Source organism: Hemitrygon akajei, chromosome 13, assembly GCF_048418815.1.
Source record: "Hemitrygon akajei chromosome 13, sHemAka1.3, whole genome shotgun sequence".
In the NCBI taxonomy this organism is placed as follows: domain Eukaryota; kingdom Metazoa; phylum Chordata; class Chondrichthyes; order Myliobatiformes; family Dasyatidae; genus Hemitrygon; species Hemitrygon akajei.
Genome location: NC_133136.1, coordinates 94,906,121 through 94,931,905, shown reverse-complemented (window position 1 = coordinate 94,931,905; position 25,785 = coordinate 94,906,121). Strand labels below are relative to the sequence as shown.

Below are 25,785 nucleotides of genomic sequence, written 5' to 3'. Positions count from 1 at the left end.
ATGTCTACCATTCTTCAATATTTAAGGCATCAAACTTGTATTTTGCATTTACTGTATTTCCTGCAGGTTTTGGAAATACAAAACATTTGAAGAATCAAAATATCTGAAGAGAATGATCTCAGGATCACTTCAGCTTGAGCAAAAGATCTAAACAAAATATGTTTCAGGTAAGGGTACTGGGTAGGTGGAAAATAGACACATTTTGTTGATTACGATTTAATCTTTCCTTAATCTTCTGTCCTAAAGGGAGACATCTTCCCTAGTTTGAGCTTCTATTTTGAGCTTATTTCCATGATGTAATCTGGAAAGCTCAGAAGACCAAAAGAATGTAAGAAATATTATTAAAAATAAGGCAAGTAGAGTCTGTTGCGCCAGTTTGATCTGGTTTTGGTCTTGGCTTCAGTAGCCTGTCTATTCCTCACATCCTTATACTTCCCAGAAGGCAAGAAATCTGCATTGGTTGTGAATATATTCAGTGATTCAGCTATAGAATTTTATTTATCATTTTGAATGTTCACAATAAATTTATTATTAAAGTAGTATATGTCACCAAATACAATGCTGAGATTTGTTTTCTTGCAGGTGTTCACAGTAGAACAAAAAATCTACACACAAAGATTGACACGTAACCACTGTACAAAAGAAAACTGTATAAATACTACTATGTTACTGTTACTACTAATAAATAAGTAAATAGTGCTGAGAACATGATTTATAGAGTCCTTGAAAGTGAGTCCATAGGTTGTGTTCAGTGCTGTGGTGAATGAAGATGACCATGATTGTTCAGGAGCCTGATGATTGAAGGGTAATAACTGTTCCTGAACCTGGTGATATGTGATCTAAAGCTCCTGTGTGCCTTCCTGATGGTAGCTATGAGAAAATAGCATGGCCTGGATGGTGAGGGTCCTTGATGATGGATGCTGCTTTCTTATGGTAGTGCTCTTTGTAGATGTGCTCAGTGGTGGGGAGGGCTTTTCCTGTGGTGAATTTGGCTGTGTCCACTATCTTTTTGTAGGTCTTTCTGTTCTTGGGCACTGAGCTTCCAAACTAAGCCTTGAGGCAACCAGTCAGACTCCACTGTGCATCTATAATTCAAAGTTCAAAGTACATTTATTATCAAAGTATGTATACATTATTCAACCTGAGATTTGTCTCCTAACAGGCAGCCCTGAAACAAAAAACCAATAAAAGCCATGTACAAAAAAAAGGCCAAAAAGAAACTCATCATGGCCATAAAAAAAGAACCCATATTAAAAAAAACCCTTTCTGATTTGGCATTGTGCTTAAGTCTCCAACTAAACATCGAGTTCAATCAAATTGGTACGCTCTGGTGTCTGAACCTCGTCGCCTCAATTCGGCCTTTGGCACAGTGCTAAAATTGATTGAACCTAGGGTCCTCCTTGCTCTTGGCGACGGGTCCACTGTCTCGCCTCACCTCGGTTCTGTCACATCAAATTGCCTTCAAGTCCAAAGTGAAGTTACAGTCTGTTACTTGTGATTATTGTTTGCCAGAAAAAATGTGATTAACAAAGTATTTAGTTGTTTTACTTGTTTTGTTTGTCACCAGCCAGAGGTCACTGAAGTTCACCAGCACCATCTTAGACTGGAAGTTTCTCAGTGTTTTAGATGACATACTGAATCTGCAAACTTTTAAGAAAGTAGAGGTGCTGCCATGCTTTCTTTGAAATGGAAGTTATGTGCTGGCTACAGGACAGTTCCTTTGATATGAAAGTGGCCAGGAATTTAAAATTTCCTCCCCTCAGCCATCAGATTTTTGAATGGTCTATGAACATTAGTTACATCATTTATTCCTTTTTGATGAATGCTGTTTTCTTGAGGCCCATTTTAAATGCGTATCTGCTTAATGTGACTCAGTCTTCCTGAAAATGATGAAGGAAGGCCTGAGCTCAGCTCATGGGAAGTTTTAGATTTGGGGATTGCAGTGGGATTGACCTACTCTGTGATAGTGTCATGGGTTGGTGAGATAGACCAGAAGAGGGGAAGAGAAGTCATAAAATGGCTGTAATGAATGTAGCTGCTGTGATGTCACAGAAAACTTCCTTTGTGTGCCAGCTGCTGGGGCATGTAGCAGGGAACTGCTGGAATAGATGAGGGAGGGTAAAGGAGATGATTTGTTACAGCTGTAGCTCCCATCCATGGTTGGAGGCAGAGCCTTGAAAAAAGAGGAAAGTGTGAAAATCACTTACTCGCCAAACTAGACGGAATCCACAACAGGGCCCATTCTTTCCGACTTAGTTGCTGACCAGATTATAAAGCTGGTGAAATCAGATGGCCATCTCTATGGCCAGTGGTGGTCATCTAAAAATGCACACAAGATGTTTACTAGGAAGTGAAATATTAGTGAATAGGGGATTGTCAATATCAATAACTGGTCTACACTTGTCCACAACTAGAGAGGTGATTTACATTACCAGAGCAGGAGGTGAAACAATGACGGAAGTGGAAACACAGTCCAGCTACTTGAGATTGAGTTTCCTATAGATCTCTGGGTGTGCCCAAACAATGAAGGTACTATTCTGAGAATACACACACTGAGTAAGGCAGGTCATAGACTCAGGAAAATGAGAAATGACATGGATAAGATAGGGAGAGTGACTAAAGCAACTATCATCGCCCACAGAGAGACAGCATCCCCAAGCCAGGAGGAGAGATAGGGTGATGTGTGGGAATCATGTCAGGAGGTCCCCATGGGAGGGAGCAGGCACAATCAGAGGTAGTGCAGCTGCTTAAGGAGGTAGTAGAGTAAAGTAAGGCTCACCACAAAAGGAGCAGAAAAGGAATGAGTGCGCTTACATCAGTGTGAGCAGGGCAGTGGAAAAACAAGAAGCAACAGAAATTACATGTGTACAGGAAGAAACTACAACTGCCAATCTAGTTAGATTACATGGAAATGTGAAGGACCACTGTAACCATGGTAACACAATGAGGGGTCGAACAAAGCAGCAGCGACATACTGTGGATCAGAGAGAGCCAGAGGGAAAGAAGATAGTCCTCCCACAGCCAGGTGACCAAGTCATAGTAAGGGAGCTGGTTGAAAGGACATATGTCATTCCCAGGTGGATAGAACCACAAGTGGCGATCCAGACAAACGGCATCTATGTTGGTGTACAGTCCTGGCAAGGCAGCCAGTGGAAGCACTGGACTCCAGTTAAGCTGTATGACCTTTGCAGACTGAGAAAGAGGTCAAGTGTACCCAGTAACAGTATCATTGTTATTTCTTCATTAGTTTAATTGGGGCATGACTGTGCAAGCACATGGATGTCAGCCAGTGAGAACAACGAGAAGAGTTTAAGAAGAGACAGCCTTATAGAGTGAGCGCAGAGGAGTGAGCGGTGGAGTAGAAAGAGACAGAGTAGGAAGGCTTTGGCTCAATGGGGCTTAGATGGTAACGGATCGAGACAAGGTACATTGCCTGAATAGAATACAGACAGGAAGTATCTGTGTGGGGCCAGATTTCTGTGCTCAGTGTCAGATGTGGGAGGTCCAGGTGCATTGAGCTGCAGCTCCTTAGGGACCGCATTAGGGAACTGGAGATGTAGCTCGATGACCTTCGTCACATCAGGGAAAGTGAGGAGGTGATAGGAGAGGGAAGGGCAGGAGTCAGAGGCTAGAGGGCAAATATATAATGTTAAATAATCTCAGAACATTTAAGAAAGAATAACAACCCTTTATAAAGCCTATTTAATCTTTAAAATGATTTTACCCAGTTTCCATTGATGTCATTGTCGAGAATGGCAGCTTAAGTCTCTAGCTGCTCTGGAAAAACGTGTATTAAGCCCCGTTAACCCATCAAATATAGTATTTTTCAAAAAATATTTGAACTGAAAAGAGGGGCAAGAATGGGGAAAAAGAATGGAAATTAAAAAAGCGACACTGCGGAGCCTGCAGCCGAGAGGAGTGCAGCGAGTGGCTCTCCTACCCGACCGCGTGCTAGCGAGGCGGACGCTGGGCCTCGTTCAGTCGAAGCGGCGAGTATGATCAAAATCCTGAAAGAGATAAGGGAGTTCCAGAAAGAAATAAAGCAGCAGCTACATGATATTAAGTCAGAACTCGCCAACGTCAATCAAAAAATAGTGGTGGCAGAGACTCGGAATTGAGAAGGTGGAAGATCGCATTCAAAACGTTGAATGAATACTGAGTAAGACGATAAAAATATTAAATCACTAAGAAGGTAAACTGCTTGACCTGGAGGGAAGATTACGGCAGAAAAATATCAGAATCTACAACGTTCCCGAAGGAGTAGAGGGCTCGTCTATGATGGAGTTTGTCGGAAAGTTGCTATGGGATGAGCTGGAGCTTCCCTCAACTATGGAGCTGGAAATTGAGAGAAGGAATAATTAAATTCCTTCGGTACAGCACCAAGGCGGAGATTCTACGAAGGGCCTGGGGTAAGAAGAGAGTGTTTTTAGATGATAAAGTAATATATTTCGACCAAGATTACCCCCCTGTGGTCCTGCAGAAAGTAAAGAATACTCTGAAGTAAAGCGAGTACTAAAGCAAAAAAAGATTAGATTTCAAACTCCGTACCCTGCTAAACTTCAAGTGTTTTATGACGATGGGATGCGGTTGTACCAGACAGTGGAAGAGGCGACTACAGACATGAAGGCCAGAGGGTTGCCCGTCAGCGTGACCAAACTGAGGGAAAGCCTGGCAGAGGAATTATCCTGCTCCACTTGGCAAATAGTGCGAGAATCGAGAAGGCAGGAGACAGGAGGAGGCCGAGAGAAGTATATCAGGAGTTTCCCAAAGACAGTCCTCACCCCCTTCAGAAGAGCCATAAGGTTTGGCTAACTTTAAAAATGTTGAGAAACTAAGCGGAAGCAAAAGTAGACAGTGATGTACCTATCTTGAGAAATACTTATTATAATGTGAATTTTATATTACTTAGTTGTTATCCTTTATTCGCTCACTTACTCCTTTTACCCCACGAAAATGAGAATATATATGTGTGTGTGTGTGTGTGTGTGTGTGTGTGTGTGTGTGTGTGTGTGTGTGTGTGTATAGGAGGAGTACACAGGGAAATCTTTTCTGTGTAATGGATTTGTTCACTGACTTTTATGAATATTGCAATGGGGGCTCTCAACTCACAAGTAGGAGGGGTTACCCCCCACAGCTAGACATTTCCTCCAGCTCAATGCGGCGTCATCTACTAAAGACCTCAGCCTTGGAATCACACTTTCGTTGCCATTTGTGTTATTATTTGCGTTTCTTGGTTCTTATTTGTTCAGGGAGTAGATGGATTAAGTTTTATTCTGCTAATTTCAATGATACATTGACAGATAAATACAGATGGCTAAGGACAAGATAAAATTCATTTCTTTTAATGTCAATGGGCTATTAAATTCAATCAAACGCAATAGTGATAAGCTTGGACGCTGAAAAAGCATTTGATTTGGTTAATTGGAATTTTCTTTACAGAGTTTTACATAGATTTGGTTTCCAAGACACAATTATTAAAACTATACAGACACTATATGACAATCCTACTGCTAGGATTAAAATCAATGGATATTTATCAAATAGTATTACCCTAGAAAGGGGCACGAGACAGGGTTATGCATGGTCACCGCTACTCTTTGCGTTATATCTGGAACCATTAGCTCAATACATCAGACAAAATGAAGATATCAGGGGAATTACTATTAAAGGGACAGAGCATAAATTGGCTTGTTATGTGGATGACATTTTGATCTATCTAGGGCAACCAACATAGTCTTTACCTAAATTGATGCAATCCTTTGAACAATATGGTCAATTATCAGGATACAAGATCAACATAGATAAAACCCAATTACTTTCATATTACTATAGCCCACCAAGAGAAATTGAAAGTAGATACCCCTGGGCATGGCACACAGAGTCTTTCAAATATTTGGGCATCATTATGGCAAAATTATCAGATTTTAATTATTAGCCTTTATATAAAAAATTAAGGAAGATGTGGCAAGATGGAACCTGATTCCTTTTTTCAGTCTCAGTTCAAGGATTGAGTCTATTAAAATGAATATACTGCCCAAGCTGTTATCTCTTTCAGACCCTACCAATAGAGATTAATCAAAATCAATTCAATGAATGGAACAAGATTTTATCAAGGTATATTTGGCAGGGTAAAAGGCCTAGAGTTCATCTCAAAACTTTGCAATTAGCAAAGGAAAAGGGGGGATGGGGCCTACCTTCTCTTAGAAATTATTATTTTGCGGCACAGTTGAGAGCTGTAATATGTTGGTGCAACCCATCATATGACGCTCAATGGAAAAACATTGAGGAGTGGGTACATCCCATCCCCATACAAGCAATTTTGGCTGATAACATCCTGCAAAGGTACATAAATACTATTGATAACCCATGGGTGAAATTGACTCCTAAAATATGGAAAACTACTATAAAAGAATATAATCTAGAGGGAGATATTGCAATTCTTAAGTGGTGTGCATATGACTCGGATTTTACACCAAATAAATTGGATGCCAGATTTAAGGACTGGACAGCTAAAGGAATAACAGTTCTTTGCAACATAATGAAAGAAGGAACACTGTTCAGTTTTGAAATGCTTAAAGAGAAACACTTATTAGAAAAACAAGATTTTTATCGGTATTTACAGATGTGACAATATGTTAATAAGATGCTTAAAAATGTAACCAAGGCAAGTACATACTTGATAGAGCTATTTAGAAAAGCATATAATTCAGATAATGGTAGTAGAGTCATTTCAAGCATGTATAAGGGGTTGTCAAATCTTAAAACTCATTCGACTTCATACATTAAAACAAAATGGGAGAAGAAAGGAGGGATAATTATATCTGAGGAAGAATGGACAACAATATGGAGATATCAATAGAAGTGTACTAGTTCACAGAAATGGAGGGAGTTTGGATGGAAAAACTTGATAAGATATTTTATTACACCCTGTCAGAAATCCCATTATGATAGTAACCTCCCTGTTTGCTGGAGAAATTGTGGAAATCAAAATGCAAATCATTATCATATTTTTTGGGACTGCCCTGTTATCAAAGACTATTGGAGGGGGATACACAATGCCCTACAAGACATCTTTAAATGTGAAATACCCTTAGAGAGTAAGACCATATATTTTGGATATATACCTCAAGAATGGTTGAAAAGAGATAAATATTTAATGAATATACTGTTGGTGGCTGGTAAAAAAGACTCTTACTAGGAAATGGTTATCACAGGAGAGCCCAACTTTAAATACATGGATGGAAATTACAATGGACATTTACAAAATGGAGAAGATAACAGCATCTGTTAATCATAAGCTGGAACAATTTGATTCCTACTGGGAAAAATGTTTTAACTACATAAAGCCTCATAGGCCTGATTTTATCCTCATAAATCAATGAATATGTCATAAAAAAAATCACTTCCTACTTGTACATAGTTCTTTCCTTTTGCTTGTTTTTTCTTTAGACTCTTTTCTATAAGTGTATACCTCAGATAAGTACTTTGTGGAGATTTGTGATATATATGATTATATGATATATATGTGCAATGTCTGAAATATATCTTATGGAAATGTTTGTTTGATGATGAACTTCAATATAAAAACAAATTTAAAAAAATGATTTTACCAAAAATACTCTCCAACCGATTGTCCATTATCTTTGAGAGAATCTCAGCATCAACATTCAATAATGAAATAGGTCTGTATGAGGCACAATCAGTAGGATCTTTATCCTTTTTGAGAATTAAAGAAATGGAAGCTTCATAAAAAGTAGAGGGTAAATCACTTTTCCCAAAAGAATCTTTAAACGTCTCCAACATATATGGAGAAAGCAATTTTTCATATTTTTTATAAAATTCTACCGGATAACCATCAAGTCCCAGGGCCTTACCAGATTGCATTGAAAAAAATAGCTTTATGAATTTCGGATTCAGTAATTTGGGCATCAAGAATTTTTTGATCCACAGCAGAAATTTTAGGAAAAGCAATCTTTCGTAAAAAAAAGCATTCATTTCAGAAGAGTCTACTGGACATTGGGATTTATAAAGTTCAGTTTAAAAATCTTGAAAAATCTTATTAATTTCTTCATAATCCTGATCCACGGTACCATCTTTTCTACGAATTTTCAAAATTTGCCTCTTGGCTCCAGCCAATTTTAATTGAGATGCAAGTAGTTTATTATTTTTATCTCCAAACATATAAAATTGGCTCTTTAACTTAAGTAGATAACCTCCAATTGGATGAGTTAATAATAGGTTATATTGTGATTGAAGTTCCACCCTTTTTTAAAATAAGTCACTATTAGAGGAAGTTGCATAGATATTATCTAAATCTTTAATTTGTTTTGAAATTGTATCTAAATCTGCTTTAGTCTGTTTTTTAAGTTCAGCTGAATAAGAAATAATCTGACCACGTAAAAATGCTTTGAATGTATCCCATATAATTAATTTAGACATACCTTCTATATAATTAAAAAGAAAAAAATCTTTTATCTGGCTTTCGATAAAACTGATAAAGTCAGAATTTTGCAATAAAGTCGGAGACATGCTCCATGGTGGACAGCCAAAAATGACATCGTCAAATTCAAAGGACAAGCTAAAAGGCGCATGATCAGATATAACAATAGCGACATATTCACAGTTTTTAACATTAGGCAAAAGACAGGGATCAACTATAATATAATCAATCCTTGAATTTTTAAAAATTTAAATCGCAGCAAAAGGCGGAGAGGGAAGAGGTAAAAGAAGCTCGGAGAGAAGCTGTTTCTTTTTAACTGATTGTGGCAAAGAGGCTAGACTGCATAGGCGCGTGACGTAACGCGCCAAAGGTTTAAAAAGGAAGACTGCCATATACAGTGGCCATTGTTAGAGTGGACTGAGGCAGAGTGAGTTGGCTTTGGCTCAGTCAGGCTTCAGCGAGAACAGGCAGAGGCGAGGTTTGAACGGGGCACAACTGCGCAAACACGTGAAAGTCAGCCCATGAGGCAGTGAGAGAATTTAAATAGCGAGCAGAGTCTGAGTACGAGCTTCACTTCAGATGTGGTAAGGCTGGGTAAGCTCCTTTAATTAGTTACATTAGGAGTAGGTAATGGAGGCAGCAGTTAGGGCAGTTGAGTGCTCCGTTTGCAGTATGTGGGAAGTCAGGGCGAACACTGTTGTCCCTGATGACTACACCTGCAAAAGGTGAATCCAGATGCAGCTCCTGGGAAACCGTGTTAGGGAACTAGAGCTGGAGCTGGATGAACTTTGGATCATTTGGGAGGCAGAGGCAGAGATAGACAGGAGTTTCAGGGAGATAGTCACCCCCCAGGAGGCAGGTAGTTGGGTGACTGTCAAGAGAGGGAAGGGGAATAGACAGGAAGAGCAGAGCACCCCTGTGGCCATTCCCATCAACAATAAGTATACTGTTTTGGATACTGTTGGTGGGAACAACCTACCAGGGACAAGTTGCAGTGGTTGCGTCTTTGGCACAGAGACTGGACCCTCAGCTCAGAAGGGAAGGAGGGAAAAGGGGAGAGCAGTAGTGATAGGGGATTCGATAGTTAGGGGGACAGATAGGAGGTTCTGTGGAAGAGATTGAGAATCCCGGATGGTCTGTTGCCTCCCTGGTGCCAGGGTCTGCGATATCTCGGATCGAGTTCTCAGTATTCTCAAGAGGGAGGGTGAGCAGCTGGATGTCGTGGTCCATGTAGGGACCAATGACGTGGGTAGGAAGAGTGAGGAGGTCCTGAAAGGGAATTTAGGGAGTTAGGCGCCAAGTTAAAGGACAGGATCTCCAGGATAGCAATCTCAGGATTGCTACCAGTGCCACATGCAGGTGGGTTTAGAAATAGTAAGATAGTGCAGATCAACACGTGGCTGAAGACATGGATCAGGAGGGAGGGCTTCAGATTTATAGATAATTGGGCAGTTTTCCAGGGAAGCTGCGACCTGTTCCGGCAGGACGGTTTACATCTGAACTGGAGGGGGACAAGTATTCTTGCAGTTAGACTTGCTAGAGAGGCCCCAGGGGATTTAAACTAGACATGAGGGGGGAGGGGAACCAGAGTGTAGGAACGGATGTATGGGAGAAGGAAGACAAAGAAGAAAGTAAAGTTCTTTGTACTGTTAGAGATAAACAGAGAGGAAGAGGTGGAGAATTTCTTAAATGCATTTATTTTAATGCTAGAAGCATTGTAAGAAAGGTGGATAAGCTTAGAGCATGGATTGATACTTGGAAATATGATGTTGTAGCTATTAGTGAAACATGGTTGCAGGAGGGGTGTGATTGGCAACTAAATATTCCTGGATTTTGTTGCTTCAGGTGTGATAGAATCAGAGGGACAAGAAGGGGAGGTGTTGTGTTGCTTGTCAGAGAAAATATTACAGTGGTGCTCTGGCAGGATAGATTAGAGGGCTCGTCTAGGGAGACTATTTGGGTGGAATTGAGGAATGGGAAAGGTGTAGTAACACTTATAGGGGTGTATTATAGACCACCGAATGGGGAGCGAGAATTGGAGGAGCAAATTTGCAAAGAGATAGCAGGTGCCCCTATCAAATAATGTCATTCACAACCGAATCAGAGTTTTGGGGGAAGATATTTTGGACCAAGTCATCTCAGATGTCAGAGCTAGTCCTCTTAAAATCTCTATTCAGTTGGATCAGTCAACTGATGTCTCCAGTTGTAGTCAACTCATCACATTAATGAGGTATGTCAATGATGGTACTGTGAAGGATTTCCTGTTTTATAAAGATCTGAAAACAAACACAACTGCAAAGGATGTGATGCAGCTGGTGAAAGACTTCTTTGCCAAACATGATTTAGATGTCAAAGTCATTGGTTCTGTGTGCACTGACAGGGCACCTGCAATGCTTGAAAATAAATCTGCTTTTCTGCATTGATGAAAAAGGAGATTCCAGACTCGCAAGTTACCCATTGTTTTCTTCATCGGCATGCTTTGGCATCAAAAACATTGCCTCCAAATTTGAAGAAAGTCCTTGATACTTGTGTGAAGATCATCAACTGGATTAGGGGGCGTGCTTTGAACCATCATATCTTCAAATCATTTTGAGAGGATCTGGGAAGTGAGCATTCAGTTTTGCTTTTCCACACAGAAATTCATTGGTTGTCACGAGGACAAGCTTTAACCCACTTCTTTGAACTGCGGGAAGAAATCAAAGTTTTTCTGGAGGAGCGTGAATGTGATCTGGTTGGGGCAATGGAATCACAGGCATTCGCCCAAATGCTGGCTTACTTAGTTGACATTTTCACTCATATGAATGACCTGAGTGTTTCTTTTCAAGGAAAAGGGATAAACATATTGAAGGCTTGTGAAAAGTTGAATGCCTTCAAAGAAAAGGTACGACTTTGGTGTCGAAGGATGGAAAGAGGCAGTCTCAAATTTTCCTTCACTAGAAGAGATGGTTGATAATGCTGGATCCATAACTCCTACTGTGCGTGAAGAAATCGTGGCTCATTTGGAAATGCTGTCAGAATCGTTTGATGGATATTTTGCTGCTGGAGACCTGAAGATTTCAGAAGAATGGATCATGAATCCATATTCCTACAATTTGGAGAAAATGTCAGATGATGAAGAGCTGAAGGAAGATCTTATTGATTTGCGGACAAATCAAGCTCTTGAAATGCAATTTGAAAGCAAGACTTTGGAGGAGTTTTGGTGTGCAGCACTGGATATGTTCCCAAGACTGGGTGGAAAAGCACTCCGTGTCCTCATTCCATTTGCAACAACATACTTGTGTGAATCTGGATTCAGTTCTCTTTTGTCAATCAAGACAAAATCTAGGAATCGCCTAAATCCACAGGCAGACCTGCGGATCGCAGTCAGCAAGAAAGTTCCACGTTTTGACAAAATCATGAATGAGAAGCAGAAGCAAAGAAGTCATTGAATTTTATGTTCACAATTGGGATTGATTTTACTGTTTACAATTTTTTCTGAATAATAATTGCTCAATTTATATTTGCAATTAATCATTGAGTTAAAAGCTTTTTTTTAAAGTTCAATTTGTTCACCTGCAGTTTTGTATGTGGTTCAATTTGTGGTTCAAAAATTAGAAATTAGACTTCTTCATCTTAAAATGTGATATTACTTTTGTAGGGGGTGTGGACATTAATCAAACATTTCCTAGGTGTGTGTGGCATAGAAGAGGTTGGGAACCACTGCCCTAGAGTGAGGGGTTTAGATGGGGTGGAGTTTGTTAGGTGTGTTTAAGAAGGTTTGTAGATAAGCCTATAAGAGGAGAGGCTACACTTTATCTGTTATTGGGAAATGAACCTGATCAAGTGTCAGATCTCTCAGTGAGAGAACATTTTGGAGATAGTGATCACAATTCTGTCTACCATAGCATTGGAGAGGGATAGAAACAGACAAGTTAGGAAAGCATTTAATGGGAGTAAGGCAGGAACTTGGAAGCATAAATTGGAATCAGATGTTCTCAGGAATTGTATGGAAGAAATGCGGCAAATGTTCAGGGGATATTTGTGTGGTGTTCTGCATAGGTACGTTCCTATAAGACGGGGAAAGGATGATAGGGTACAGGAACCGTGGTGTACAAAGGCTGTTGTAAATCTAGTCAAGAAGAAAAGAAGAGCTTACAAAAGGTTCAAAAAGCTAGTTAATGATAGAGACTAGAAGATTATAAGATGATAAGGATTATAAGGAGCCATGAGAAGGCCTTGGCAGACAGGATAAAGGAAATCCCCAAGACATTCTACAAGTATGTGAAGAGCAAGAGGGTAAAATGTGAGAGAATACAACCAATCAAGTGTGACAGTGGAGAATTGTGTATGGAACTGGAGGAGATAACAGAGGTACTTAATGTGTACTTTGCTTCAGTATTCATTACGGAAAAAGATCTTGGTGATTGTAGGGATGACTTACAGCAGACTGAAAAGCTTGAGCATGTAGATATTAAGAAAGAGGATGTGCAGGAGCTTTTGGAAAGCATCAAGTTGAATAAGTCACCGGGACCAGACGAGATGTACCCTAGGCTACTGTGGGAGGCATGGGAGGAGATTGCTGAGCCTCTGGCGATGATCTTTGCATCGTCAATGAGGACGGGAGAGGTTCCGGAGGATTGGAGGGTTGCGGATGATGTTCCCTTATTTAAGAAAGGGAGTAAAGATAGCCTAGGAAATTATAGACCAGTGAGTCTTACTTCAGTGGTTGGTAAGTTGATGGAGAAGATCTTGAGAGGCAGGATTTATGAACATTTGGAGAGGCATAATATGATTAGGAATAGTCAGCATGGCTTTGTGAAATAGTCAGCATGCCTTACAAGCCTGATTGAATTTTTTGAGGATGTGACTAAACAGGCATGGGATCCAAGGGGAAATGGATTAGTGAATCCAGAACTGGCTTTCCCACAGAAGACAAAGAGTGGTTGTAGATGGGTCATATTCTTCATGGAGATCAGTCACCGGTGGTGTGCCTCAGGGATCTGTTCTGGGAATCCTACTCTTTGTGATTTTTATAAATGACCTGGATGAAGAAGTGGAGGGATCAGTTAGTAAATTTGCTGATGACACAAGGTTGAAAGTGTTGTGGATAGTGTGGAGTTTACAGCAGGACATTGATAGGATGCTAAACTGGGCTGAGAAGTGGCAGGTGGAGTTCAACCCAGATAAGTGTAAGGTGGTTCATTTTGGAAGGTCAAATATGATGACAGAATTTAGTATTATTGGTAAGACTGTTGGCACTGTGGAGGATCAGAGGGATCTTGAGGTCCATAGGACACTCAAGGCTGCTTCGCAGGTTGACGCTGTGGTTAAGAAAGCATACGGTGCATTGGCCTTCAACAATCATTGGACTGAGTTTATGCAGAGGGACTTGGGAGTTTTTGTGCAGCACACCCTGAAGGTTAGCTTCCAGGTTGAGCTGCTGGTGAGGAAGGCAAATGCTATGTTAGCATTCATTTCAAGAGGTCCAGAATTCAAGAGCAAGGATGTGATGCTGAGGCTTTATAAGGCACTGGTGAGGCCTCATCTTGAGTATTGTGAACAGTTTTGGGCCCCTCACCTTTAAAAAGATGTGCTGGCATTGGAGAGGGTCCAGAGGAGGTTCACAAGAATGATTCCACAAATGAAAGGGTTATCATACAAGGAATGTTTGATGGCTCTGGGTCTGTACTTGCTTAAATTCAGAAGGATCAGGGGGATCTCGAAACCTTTCAAATGTTGAAAGGATTAGACAGAGTAGATGTAGAAAGGGTGTTTCCCATTGTGGGAGAGTCTAGGACAAGAGGGCACAGCCTCAGGATATAGGGGCACCCTTTCACAACAGAGATGCAGAGAAATTTCTTTATCTAAAGGGTGGTGAATTTGTGGAATTTGTCACCACATGCAGCTGTGGAGGCCAGGTCATTGGGTGCATTTAAGGCAGAGATTGATAGGTTCTTGATTGGACATGGCATCAAAGATTACAGGGGGAAGGCTGGGAACTGGGGTTGAGGAGGAGATAAAATAAAAGATCAGCCATGATTGAATGGCGAAGCAGACTCAATGGGCCAGATGGCCATATTCTGCTCCTATGGCTTATGGTCTTATGGATATGAGAGGACAATGGAACATGGAAGAAAGGGGAGGAGGAGAGGCATCAGAGGGAGGTGATGGCAAGTGAGGAGAAGAAAAGAGGTGAAATGGTAACCAGAATTGGGAATGGAAGAGAAAGAGAGGGAGTTAAGTTATTAGAAGTTAGAGAAATGGATGTTCCTGTCATCAGGTCAGAGGCTACCCAGATAGATTATGGTATGTTTTCCTCCAAACTGAGTGTGGACTCTTCGTGGCATGGTCCAATACATCAGAATGGAAATGGGAAGCCAAATTGAAATGAGTATCCTCCCTTTATTGTCTTATGATATAGAGTAAAGATGTTCAATGAAATTTTCTCCAGTGGATAGGAGACTGAACCAGGAGCACTGGACAAAGAGATGACCCTGACAGACTTGCAGGTGTAGTATTGCCTCACTTGGATGGATTGTTTATAAGAGCAATTGTGGACGAGCATGGCCTCACAAAATCATTCAGTCTTCTCCAAACCAGATGCCCTGGATGAATGGTAAGATCCACAATCTGCTGAGGGTCAGATCAGAGGCATTCAAATTTGACAACCAAGAAAGATACAAAAGGTCCAGGTACGATCTAAGGAAAGCTGTCTCATGGGTAAAGTGGCAATTCTAGACTAAACTTAAATCAGTGAAGGATGCTCGAAAACTGTGGCTTGGTTTGAATGCTATCACCTCTTATTAAGTAAAATCAAGCAATAGGGGGCTTATTCATGGTTTCAATGCAAAATTATCAATGATTCATTTAATTTCAAATCTTCAATCAATCAAATATGAACATTATATAGTACTGAGTAACCGATGATGCTATGCTGAGTTTGATGACAATTTATGCTAAACAATATGTTTTTGTATTATGCTAAATATTGTGATCCTGTGTATCATCCATATCCCTCCAGTCCCTCTACATTCACATGTCTGTCTAAAAGCCTCTTAAACTCCACCAAACTCCCTGCTTCTACCTGTACCACAGGTAACTTATTCCAGGTACCTACCGCTGTAAAAAAAAACAATTTGCCCTTCACATTGTCTATAAACTTGTCCCCTCCTGATGTTAAATGCACGCCCTCTGGTGTTTGACATTTCTCCCTTCAAAAAAAATTCTGACTGTAATTCCTATCCATGCCTCTCAATTTTAAAAGCCTTGCCTATATGCTGTCTCCTCTCAGCCTCCAGCATGTTAGAGAGAACAACTCACATTTGTCTAACTTTCTTTTATGCTCATATCCTCTAATACAAGCAGCATCCTGATAAAACTCTTCTACACCCCTCCACAGTCTCTGAGCTCTTCCCATTATGGGGTAACTAGAGCTACACGCAATATTCCCATATATGGAGTGACTGATGTTTTATTTAGCTGTAGCATGATCTTCTTGCTCTTAAGCACCCTTGCTCATGAAGGCAAGCTACCTTATCCAATTGCGTAGTCACTTTCTGTGAACTATGGTCTTGGCCTCAAGGTTCCTTTGTACCTTAATGCTATTAAAGGTTCTACCATTAACTGTAAACTTTCTCCTTTCATTTTACCTTCCAAAGTGCAACACCTCACACTTGCCTGGTTTAAACATCATTTGCCATTTCTTTGCTCATTATCTGCATCTGATCTGGATCCTACTGTATTTTCTGCTAGTTCTTTACACTGTTCACAACTTCAATGTTGGTGTCATCCACAGACTTGCTAATCCACCTATTTAATTTGTATCCAAAGCATATCTATCACAGAGGTTCCAGCACAAATCCTTGTAGAACACTATTGTCACAAGCTTTCAGCCAAAATACAGCGTTCCATCCCCACTGTCTTCAATGGCAAGCCATTTCTGAATCCAAATTTGCATTTCAACCCGGAGCCCATGTACCTTTATTTTCTGAATAAACCTAACATAAGGGACTTTATCAGCTGTCTTATTGAAGTCAATATCAATAACATCCACTGGTTCACCTTTGATCTGTTTGTCAGACACAAAGTAATGCTGACTGTTGTTTGCCTTTTCAAATATGCATAAATCCTGTCCCTCAATTTCTACCTTCCCAGTAGCACTGATGTGAGGGTCATTGACCTAAAATTACCTGGACTTTTCTTCAAAACACTTGCTACTGTCCAGTCCCTGGAGCTTCACCTGTTGCTGTGGAGGCCGCACAGATCCTTGTCAAAGCCATAGCTATCTCCTTGCTTACATCTTTAAATGTTCTAAGATACATGTCATTAGGCCCGGGGGATCTATCCACTTAAATGTTTTTCAGAAAACCCAGCAATATCTTCTACTTCAGAGGTTCCCACCTTTTTTTATGGTACCATTAAGCAATGGGTCTGTGCACTTTAGTGTGTCCTACATTGCTTCACTAACTTTCTAATCCTTCTTAGTGAACAGATATGAAGTACACATTTAGTATCCCAGCTGTTTGCTCTGATTCCCAACACAAATTCCCTCCTTTGAACGGACCTATTCTCTCTTTAATGCAAGTGTAAAATGCCTTATGATTTTTCCTAATTCTGCTCACCAAAGACATATCATAGCTTACTTTGGCCTTCCTAATCACACTTGAGCATTTTCTTGCTACAGTGGATATGGTGGATTCTGATTAATTGGGACACATCAAGACCAGTACATTTTGGCCCAATTAAGTGGCTGTTCCAATTAGCCGATATTTCATGGAAATAGTTAAAAAGGTTTAAAAAAGCCACCATTTAACTGAATAACAAGTTACATAATGAAATGAAAAACAGAACAAATTAGAACTCTATCAACACTACTACAGTATTATAAAAGTATATTATTCACTAATAGTTACTAATAGAGTAATTAATCCAGTGCAGCTGTTGGATTGACTTTAAATGGACAAAATTATTTAGAATAGATAATGACTGCCTTTGTACAATCCTTTTGATGATTGTATTCTCCAAATCTTCATTTTAACCATTGATACTGTAATGCCTGGTTTAAGACCATTCTTTATTTTACTAATACAGTGATGCTATGGATATTTGTTGCAGATTTTCTCAAAATGCAGCGTGTTCCTTTAATTACATAATGCAATCGGGTTGATTATTAAGTTAGCTGAATTAGCCAATAGGATTTGTCTTCGGAATATTCTAGAGAAAGTGTGGGGAAAATAATGGGAAGCCATTTTCTACAGAGAGCCTGGCATCAAAGAATGTGAAAGAAGAAGAATGGAGACAGAGAATGAACACAGAAAGAATATGGTGAAGTGCTCACAGAACCCATTTGGAAGGACGGATATCGATGTCAGGAAACTTTCGTGCAGACTGTGGTCTCACAGAGAATGTGAAAATAACTCAGTTAGTTAGCTAGCAGATGATATTGGAGAAAGATTGGTGCCTTTCTCTTTGGATGTTGCGGGGATAGGTATTTATGTTTCGCTTGGACTGGTTTTTCAGCACAAAACTGTTTCGATACCATGAGTAAATGAAGTGAAACAAACTGGATTGATTACAGGATCATGAGCTCCAGTGACTGTGTGCACACTGTAGACACGTGTGTGTGTATATGAAATGGATAGCAATAGAGAGATAATGCCTATAAAAAGTATTCACCCACTTTAGAAGTTTTCTTGTTTTATTGTCTTACAACATTGAATCAAAGTGGATTTAATTTGGGCTTTTTGACACTGATCAACAGAAAAAGACTTGTCAAAGTGAAAACAGATCTCTACAAAGTGATCTGAATTAATTACAAATAAAACACAAAGTCATTGATTGCATGAGTATTTACCCCCTTTAATACGACACACCAAATCGACATTGGTGCAGCCAATTAGTTTTGAAGTCACATAATTAGTTAAATGGAGATCCTTTATTGCTATTTCTGTCACAGTTTTGTTTTACCAGTCAGGGTTGTTAGCCCTGAGCTGAACCCTAAACCCGGAGGACCAGTGAACCACTCTTAGTTTGGCCTCTACCCTTTGACCTGTTTGATGTGAGTGACCCTACCAAGAGCCAAAGCACAAAACCCAGCCAACATAGCTCCCTGGGTCATTGAGGCACGCAAGCCTCCAAACTACGACAAGATTGTGATCCTGTTGGAGGATCCTAATGTGTAACTACAGTGCGTATAAAAAACAATTCACATGAAATTTTCATGTTTTATTGTTTTACGATAAAATCATGGAGGAAAACCTGATGCAGTCTGCAAGAGAACTGTGAATTGGGGGAAAGGTATTTTTCCAGCAAGGTTTGTTTACCCCAAGCATAAAGCCAAAGCTACGCAGGAATGATTTTAAAAGAACAAAGTTAACGTCCTGGAGTGGCCAAGTCATAGTACAGACCTCAATCCAATTGAGAATTTATGACTGGATTTGAAAAGTACTATTCACTCACAGTCCCCATGCAATCTGACAGAGCTTGAGCAGTTTTGTAAGAAGAATGGGGGAAAATTGCAGTGTTCAGATGTGCAAAGCTGATAGAGACCTATCCACACAGACTCAAGGCTGTAATTGCTGCCAAAGGTCCATCTACTGACTAATGACTTGAAAGGGGTGGGGTGAGTAATTATGCATCAATTATTTTGTGTTTAATAATTGTCATAATTTTAGACGAATTTGTAGAAATTTGTTTGCACTTTACCTTTGAGTCTTTCCTGTTGATCAGTGTCAAAATAGACAAATGAAATCCACTGTGATTCAATGTTGTAAAACAATAAAACATGAAAACTTCCAAGGGGTGAATATTTTTTATAGCCACTGGTGATCTGGTGAGACCATGGATCTGTGCCTGGAAAGTCTTGCTTCAGTCTCTCCAGGCGCAGGTCTGGGCAGGGTTGTATGGAAGACCGGCAGTTGCCCAAGCAGCAAGACTCCCCTCTCTACGCCACTGATGTTGTCCAAGGGAAGGGTAAGGGCCGATATTACTTGGCACTAGTGATGTTGCAGGAGTTGCCAGAGCAAGGTAGAAAGCAATGTCGGACTGCCTTAGGGACTCCAGCTCTGGATTTGTCCTCAGGTTTTACTCCCGAAGCCTTTCCCATAAATGCATATGGCTGCAAGGCAGCGGAGGTTTGAAATCAGAGTTTTCCCTCTCTTAGATGGACTGCCTTCCCAGGCTGATGAGCTCCATCTACCCGAAGCACTGGTTTTTAAGGCGCCAGGACCCGCCTTTGCCCCTTCTCCTGTCAGTAGACACAGTTTTTTAAAAATTAAACAAAATATACTTTATTCAAAAACAAAATTATATACAATAAACCATTCAATGACTTTCAATTCTTTACAGTTGTTTCCATTACTGTCTTTACATTTTCAAAATTTTCGCCACCCACGTGGCACTCTGTTCTTTCATTTTTACATTCGGGGGTATACCCCCAACCCCCCTACACCTCAACTCCCGTGGGACAAGAACCCTAGACTGTGGTCCTTCCCCACCGGGACACAGTTCTGCCGGGTTTAGAGGCTAAGCCACATGAGAAGGTGGACATGGTTGTCAGAGGTTATTTGAGGCACGTACCGTGAGGAGCACTTTTAGGTAGTGGGAGCTTGTCCCCACTACCACTCCTCAGCTTGACAACCCTGTATATGTATATGTGTATGTATATATATGGAAATACATACATATTTGTATATGTATAATATACACACATATATACATAAATATAAAATATATACACACAAAATGTGTGTGCATATGTACGTATATGATTGGCCCATTTCTTTATTTTGTTTCTTATAATTTAAAATATTTTGTCAATACAATTTTAATCCATGTTTATACTGGTGTGAGCTAAATTACTGCTTCCTGGCAAATGGTAAATTTGCATGTGTGTGTCAGTATTCTTACAAGTAATAGTGTTATTTTTCCTGAAAGGAACATTCAAACTTCTATGTTTTTGTGCTTACTCAAATCAAATGTACACTTGTCTGTTCGTTTATTAGAAATGGCCTTTTCATCTTTATCCCCATGCATTGTAGGATTATGTTGCTGTTAGTTTGCATTCACAATAATAGCTAACTAATTACGAGCCTAACATGTGAGGGTTACAATACCTTTACATTCTTTGTAGCTTCTAACTGATGCTATTTAAAAACTATTTGCTGGAAGCATGATGTAGCATCTAACAGCTATGCAAGTATACGTGACTGATGCTAGATAGAAACTTTTCAGCAAGTATCCTGCCCCCATTTAAGTGGTAATAGTGTCCCAATTAAATAAAGGAAATCCGGCTATTTTCTTGATTAGGTTTTGTTCTTTATTTGTTAGTCCAAATAAGTGTCTGGCCTAATTAACTGATGGCCTAATTAATTGGAATCTACTGTAGTCTACAAGTGTTTAGTTTGATTTTATCTTCCTAAACCTTCCATATGCTTCATTTTCTTTTCAGAATAAATTTTGGATCCTTTGGGTTATCCAAGGTTCTTTCATCCTTGTCCCACTCTTTTCCAGGAGATGCTTAACTTGAATTCTGATCAGTTGGTTTTTAAATAACTTAGATATGGACTTGTCTGACTGCAGCTGCTCCAAGCTCCTCCAACATCCCTTAGCTCCTATCTTATCCATTTGGCCTCTGCAAATTTAGTACTTTCCCACATATTGCCCTTACTCATAACTATCTTAAAGTATAATGAATTGTGGTTACCATTCCCAAAATGTTCACCCACCATCAAGTCTGTCACCTGGCCTGTCTCATTTCCTAAAATCAATTCCAGTATGTTATCACCATATGTTGTTGCCAGAATTTCTCTTGGCTGTACTGAATAAGCCCTCACCCCATCTAAACCTTTTTTAAAGGAAATTCCAATCAATACTGGGGAGGTAGAAGTCCCCCACCATGATAAACCTGTTGTTTTTGTGCTTTTCTATAATCTGTTTACATATTTGTTCAAGCATGCCTCACTAGCTGTTGGGTGGTCCATTATATAATCACATCTGCTGGATCGTAAGAGGGGGAATTCGCAGAATGCCTGCGTAATGGTATTTTAGAGCAGCTCATGGTAGAGCCCAGAAGGGGATCAGCTATTCTGAATTGGGTGTTGTACAATGAACTGGAATTGACAAGAGAACTTAAGATAGAAGAACGCTTAGGGGACAGTGATTGTAATATGATAGAATTCACTCTGCAATTTGAAAAGGAGAAGCTGAAGTCAGATGGTATGTTATTACAATGGAGTAAAAGGCATGAGAGAGGAGCCAGCCAAAATTGACTGGAAGGAAACACCAGCAGGGATGATGGCAGAGCAGCAATAGCTGGAGTTTCTGGGAGTAATTTGGAAGGCACAGGATAGATATATTCCAATGAAGAATCACAATTCATTTCAAGAGGTCTAGAATACAAGAGCAGGGATGTGATGCTGAGGTTTTATAAGGCACTGGTGAGGCCTCACCTCAAGCATTGTGAACGGTTTTGGGTTCACACCTAAGAAAAGATGTGCTGGCATTGGAAAGGGTTCAGAGGAGGTTCACAAGGATGATTCTGGGAATGAAAGGGTCAAGGAACATTTGATAGCTCTGGGTCTTTATTCGCTATAATTTAGAAGGATAAGGAGGGGAGTTAATTGAAACCTTTCGAATGTTGAAAGGACAAGACAGAGTAGATGTGGAAAGGATGTTTTCCATGGTGGGGGAGTCTAGGACAAGAGAGCACAGTCTCAAGATAGAATGGCATCCATTGAAAACAGAGATGTGGTGAAATTTCTTAAGCCAGAGGGTGGTGAATTGTGGAACATGCAGCTGTGGAGGCCAGATGGTTGGGTGTATTTAAGGCAGAGCTTGATAGGTTCTTGATAGGACACAGTATTCAAGGTTACAGGGAAAAGGCCAGAGAGTAGGGCTGAGCAGGGGATAAAAAGGATCAGCCATGATTGAATAGCAGAGCAGACTCGATGGGCCAAATGGCCTAATTCTGCTCCTTTGCTTTATGGTTTTGTGGAAGAAGAAGACAGGATGATGCAACCATAGCTGACAAGAAAATTCAAAGCCAACATAAAAGTGTAAGGGATAGAACAAAAATTAAAAGAAAGGTAGAGGATCTTCAGATATATAATGTGTAAAAGAGAAAGAGAGTAGATATCGCACCACTGGAAAATGATGGAGTGGTAGGAATAGTGTACAAGGAAATCTTGGATGAACTGAATTAAGTATTTTGTATCAGTTTTCACTGTGGAAGACACCAGCAGTACTCCAGAAGTTTGAGAGTATCCGGGGGGCAGAAATGAGTGAGTTGTCATTACTAGGGAGAAAGTGATTTGGAAGCTGAACAATCTGAAGGCAGATAAGTCACCTGAACCAGATAGTCGACACACCAGGCTTCTGAAAGAGGTGGCTGAAGAGATTGTGGAGGTATTAATAAAGATCTTTCAACAAACAATCGATATTGACCTGGTTCTGGATGACTGGAGAATTGCAAATGTCACTCCACTCTTCAAAAGTGAGAGAGGCAGAAGAAAGAAACCATAGACCAAGTAATCTGATCTTAGTGGTTGGAAAGATGTTGGAGTCAATTGTTAATAATGTTTTGGGGTACTTGGAGGCACATGATAAAATAGGCAAAGTCAACATAGTGTCCTTAAGGGAAAATCTTGTCTGACAAATCTGCTGGAAGTTTTTGAAGACAAAACAAAACAAGATAGACAAAGGAGAATCGGTGGATGTTGTTTACTTGGATTTTCAGAAGGCCTTTAACAAAGTCCCACACATGAGGCTACTTCACAAGTGAAGAGCCCACGGTATTACAGGAATGGAGATTGGCAGGAGGCAAAGAGTGGGAATAAAGGGAGCTTTTTCTGGTTGGCTGATGATGACTGGTTGTGTTCCACAGGGATCTGTGTTGGGACTGCCACTTTCTGTTATATGTGAATGATCTGGATGATGAAATTGATGACTTTGTGGCCAGGTTTGCAGAACGGTACAAAGATAGGTGGAGGGATGAAATGGTGCAGCAGACTCAATGGAGCAGGAGCAAATACTTCTTTCTGCTCCTATATCTTATGGCCTTATGGACTCACTTTCAAGGACTCTTCATCTCATGTTCTCAATATTTTTTGCATATTTATTATTATTATTTCTTCCTGTTTGTATTTGCAGTTTGTTATCTTTTGCCAACTGGTTGAATGCCCAAGTGGGCGTGGCCTTCCATCGATTCTATTATGGATTTATTGAGTATGCCCACAAGAAAATGTGTCTCATGGTTGTGTTTTGAGACATATATGTAGTGTTCTGGTTCACATCTTTACTGTTATGCTGTAGGTATTTCATTTAGCAGCACTGTAAGAGCTGTTTGTTCTGCTTTCAGCCTGTTTAGGTTATTGTTGAAGGTAAGGGATGATGCGGAATGTGTGTCATCCAATTAGTGGGAGGTTTTCTTGGTGAGGGATAATACGGTTGGTCTTAGCTTTTCTTTGAGAGGAGATGAAGAGAGAACCACTGGGGAGAACCAGTCTTAGCGTACAATCTCGTGAGAGACCCATTTGTTCGAGATGGATTACGAGCAAAGTTCGGAAGGTGGTGTGTGCTTTCACATTGATGGAGGGCCCAGCATGTAAGTGACAGAGAAGTTCAAGATGAGCTCCGATTTGTGCACATTTGACTGTTTAATCAGAATGGACCTTTTTTGTTATTCTTTAATAACCCTTAAGTTAAGATTCATAAATATAATTCCTTTAATCCTTTATTTTGTGGCATTAAGTTGTAACAGTGTAGCGAATTACACAGCATCCACACAAACAGGGTGTTTGTGGAGGAGGGGCTTGCACCTCAATCTCACATGTTTGGTGGGGCTGGAGATTGTCTTCCCTAGCTGAGGAAATCAGAGTGTTTCATATTCAATTGCAAGAAAAAGTTTGTGAACCCTTTGCAATTACCTGGCTTTCTGCATTAATTACTCATAAAATGTGGTTTGATCTTAATCGAAGTTATAATAATAGACAAACACAATTTACCTAAACTAATAACACAGAAACAATTGTACTTGTCATGTCTTTATTGAAAACATTGTTTAATCATATAGTGGTGTGCATTTCTGCAAAAGGTTCACCTTTTGTCTCATCTGTCCACAGAATATTGTCCCAGAAGTGTTGTGGATCATCTAGGTGGTCTTTTGCAAACTTGAGATGTGCAGCATTTTCTTTGGAGAGCAGTGGTTTCCTCCATGTTATCCTTCCATGAACACCATTCATGTTTAGTGTTTTTCTTATAGTGGACACATGAACAGAGCAAGTTCTAGAGATTTCTACAGGTCTTTTGCTGTTTCAAGTCAAGTCAAGTCACTTTTATTGTCATTTCGACCATAACTGCTGGTACAGTACATAGTAAAAATGAGACAACTTTTTCAGGACCATGGTGTTACATGACACAGTACAAAAACTAGACTGAACTACGTAAAAAAAAAACAACACAGAGAAAGACTGCAGACCTACACAGGAGGAGAGAGTGAGCAGTTTCAAGCTCCTGAATGTCAAGGTCTCTGACGACCTAACCTGCTGTTATGAAGAAGGCAAGACAGCGACTAGACTTCATTAGGAGTTTGAAGAGATTTGGTACATCAACAAATACACTCAGAAACATCTATAGATGTACCATGGAGAGCATTCTGACAGGCTGCTTGAAACTGCTCACTCTTTCCTCTTATGATCCCTCTATGAGTGTGTGTTCTTCGTCTTACCTTCCTGAAATCCACAATCAGCTCTTTCGTCTTACTAATGTTGAGTGCAAGTTGTCTGGTTTGGGGGGTGGGGGGCTGGCTACTGTACAGGACCGAAAGAAGCTGCAGAGGGCTTCAGGGAGCGGTGTCTCAGAAAGGCAGCGTCCATTATTAAGGACCTCCAGCACTCAGCGCGTGCCCTTTGCGCAATGTTACCATCAGATAAGAGGTACAGAAGCCTGAAGGCACACACTCAGCAATTCAAGAACAGCTTCTTCCCCTCTGCCATCCGATTCTTAAATGGACATTGAACACATGAAGACTACTTCACTTTTTAAATATAAATTATTTGTGTTTTGCACGATTTTTAATCAGTATATATGTATACTGTAATTATTTATTTATTATTTCATTTAACTTTTTTCTTCTTCTATAATGTGTATTGCATTGAACTGCTGCTGCTGTAATTTAACAAATTTCACAACACATGCTGGTGATAATAAACCTGATTGTGATTCTGATTCTTTACAAATGCTTTTGTAGCCTTTTCCAATTTAATGCGTCTGCACAATTCTTGTAAGGTCCTCTGAAAGTCGAAAAGCATGGGACACATAAACAGATCTTTCTTGTGAAGAGCAGGCTCTGTCAGTCACCTGAATGTGTG

General features: G+C 40.1%; 1 protein-coding gene across 11 annotated transcripts in view; it reads left to right on the top strand.

Moving 5' to 3' along the window:
- The window catches only part of map9 (microtubule-associated protein 9), a 260,518-nt gene that overhangs the window by 27,629 nt on the left and 207,104 nt on the right, over positions 1 to 25,785 (top strand). For 8 of the 11 annotated variants that reach the window (XM_073065102.1, XM_073065097.1, XM_073065095.1 and 5 more), the window contains one exon: positions 67 to 167. The exons of the other annotated variants lie outside the window; for them this stretch is intronic. In XM_073065102.1, the coding sequence (XP_072921203.1) occupies positions 159 to 167 (9 nt within the window). In that variant the 5' untranslated portion in view covers positions 67 to 158. The remainder of the gene's footprint in view (positions 1 to 66; positions 168 to 25,785) is intronic. 11 annotated transcript variants of the gene reach the window in all.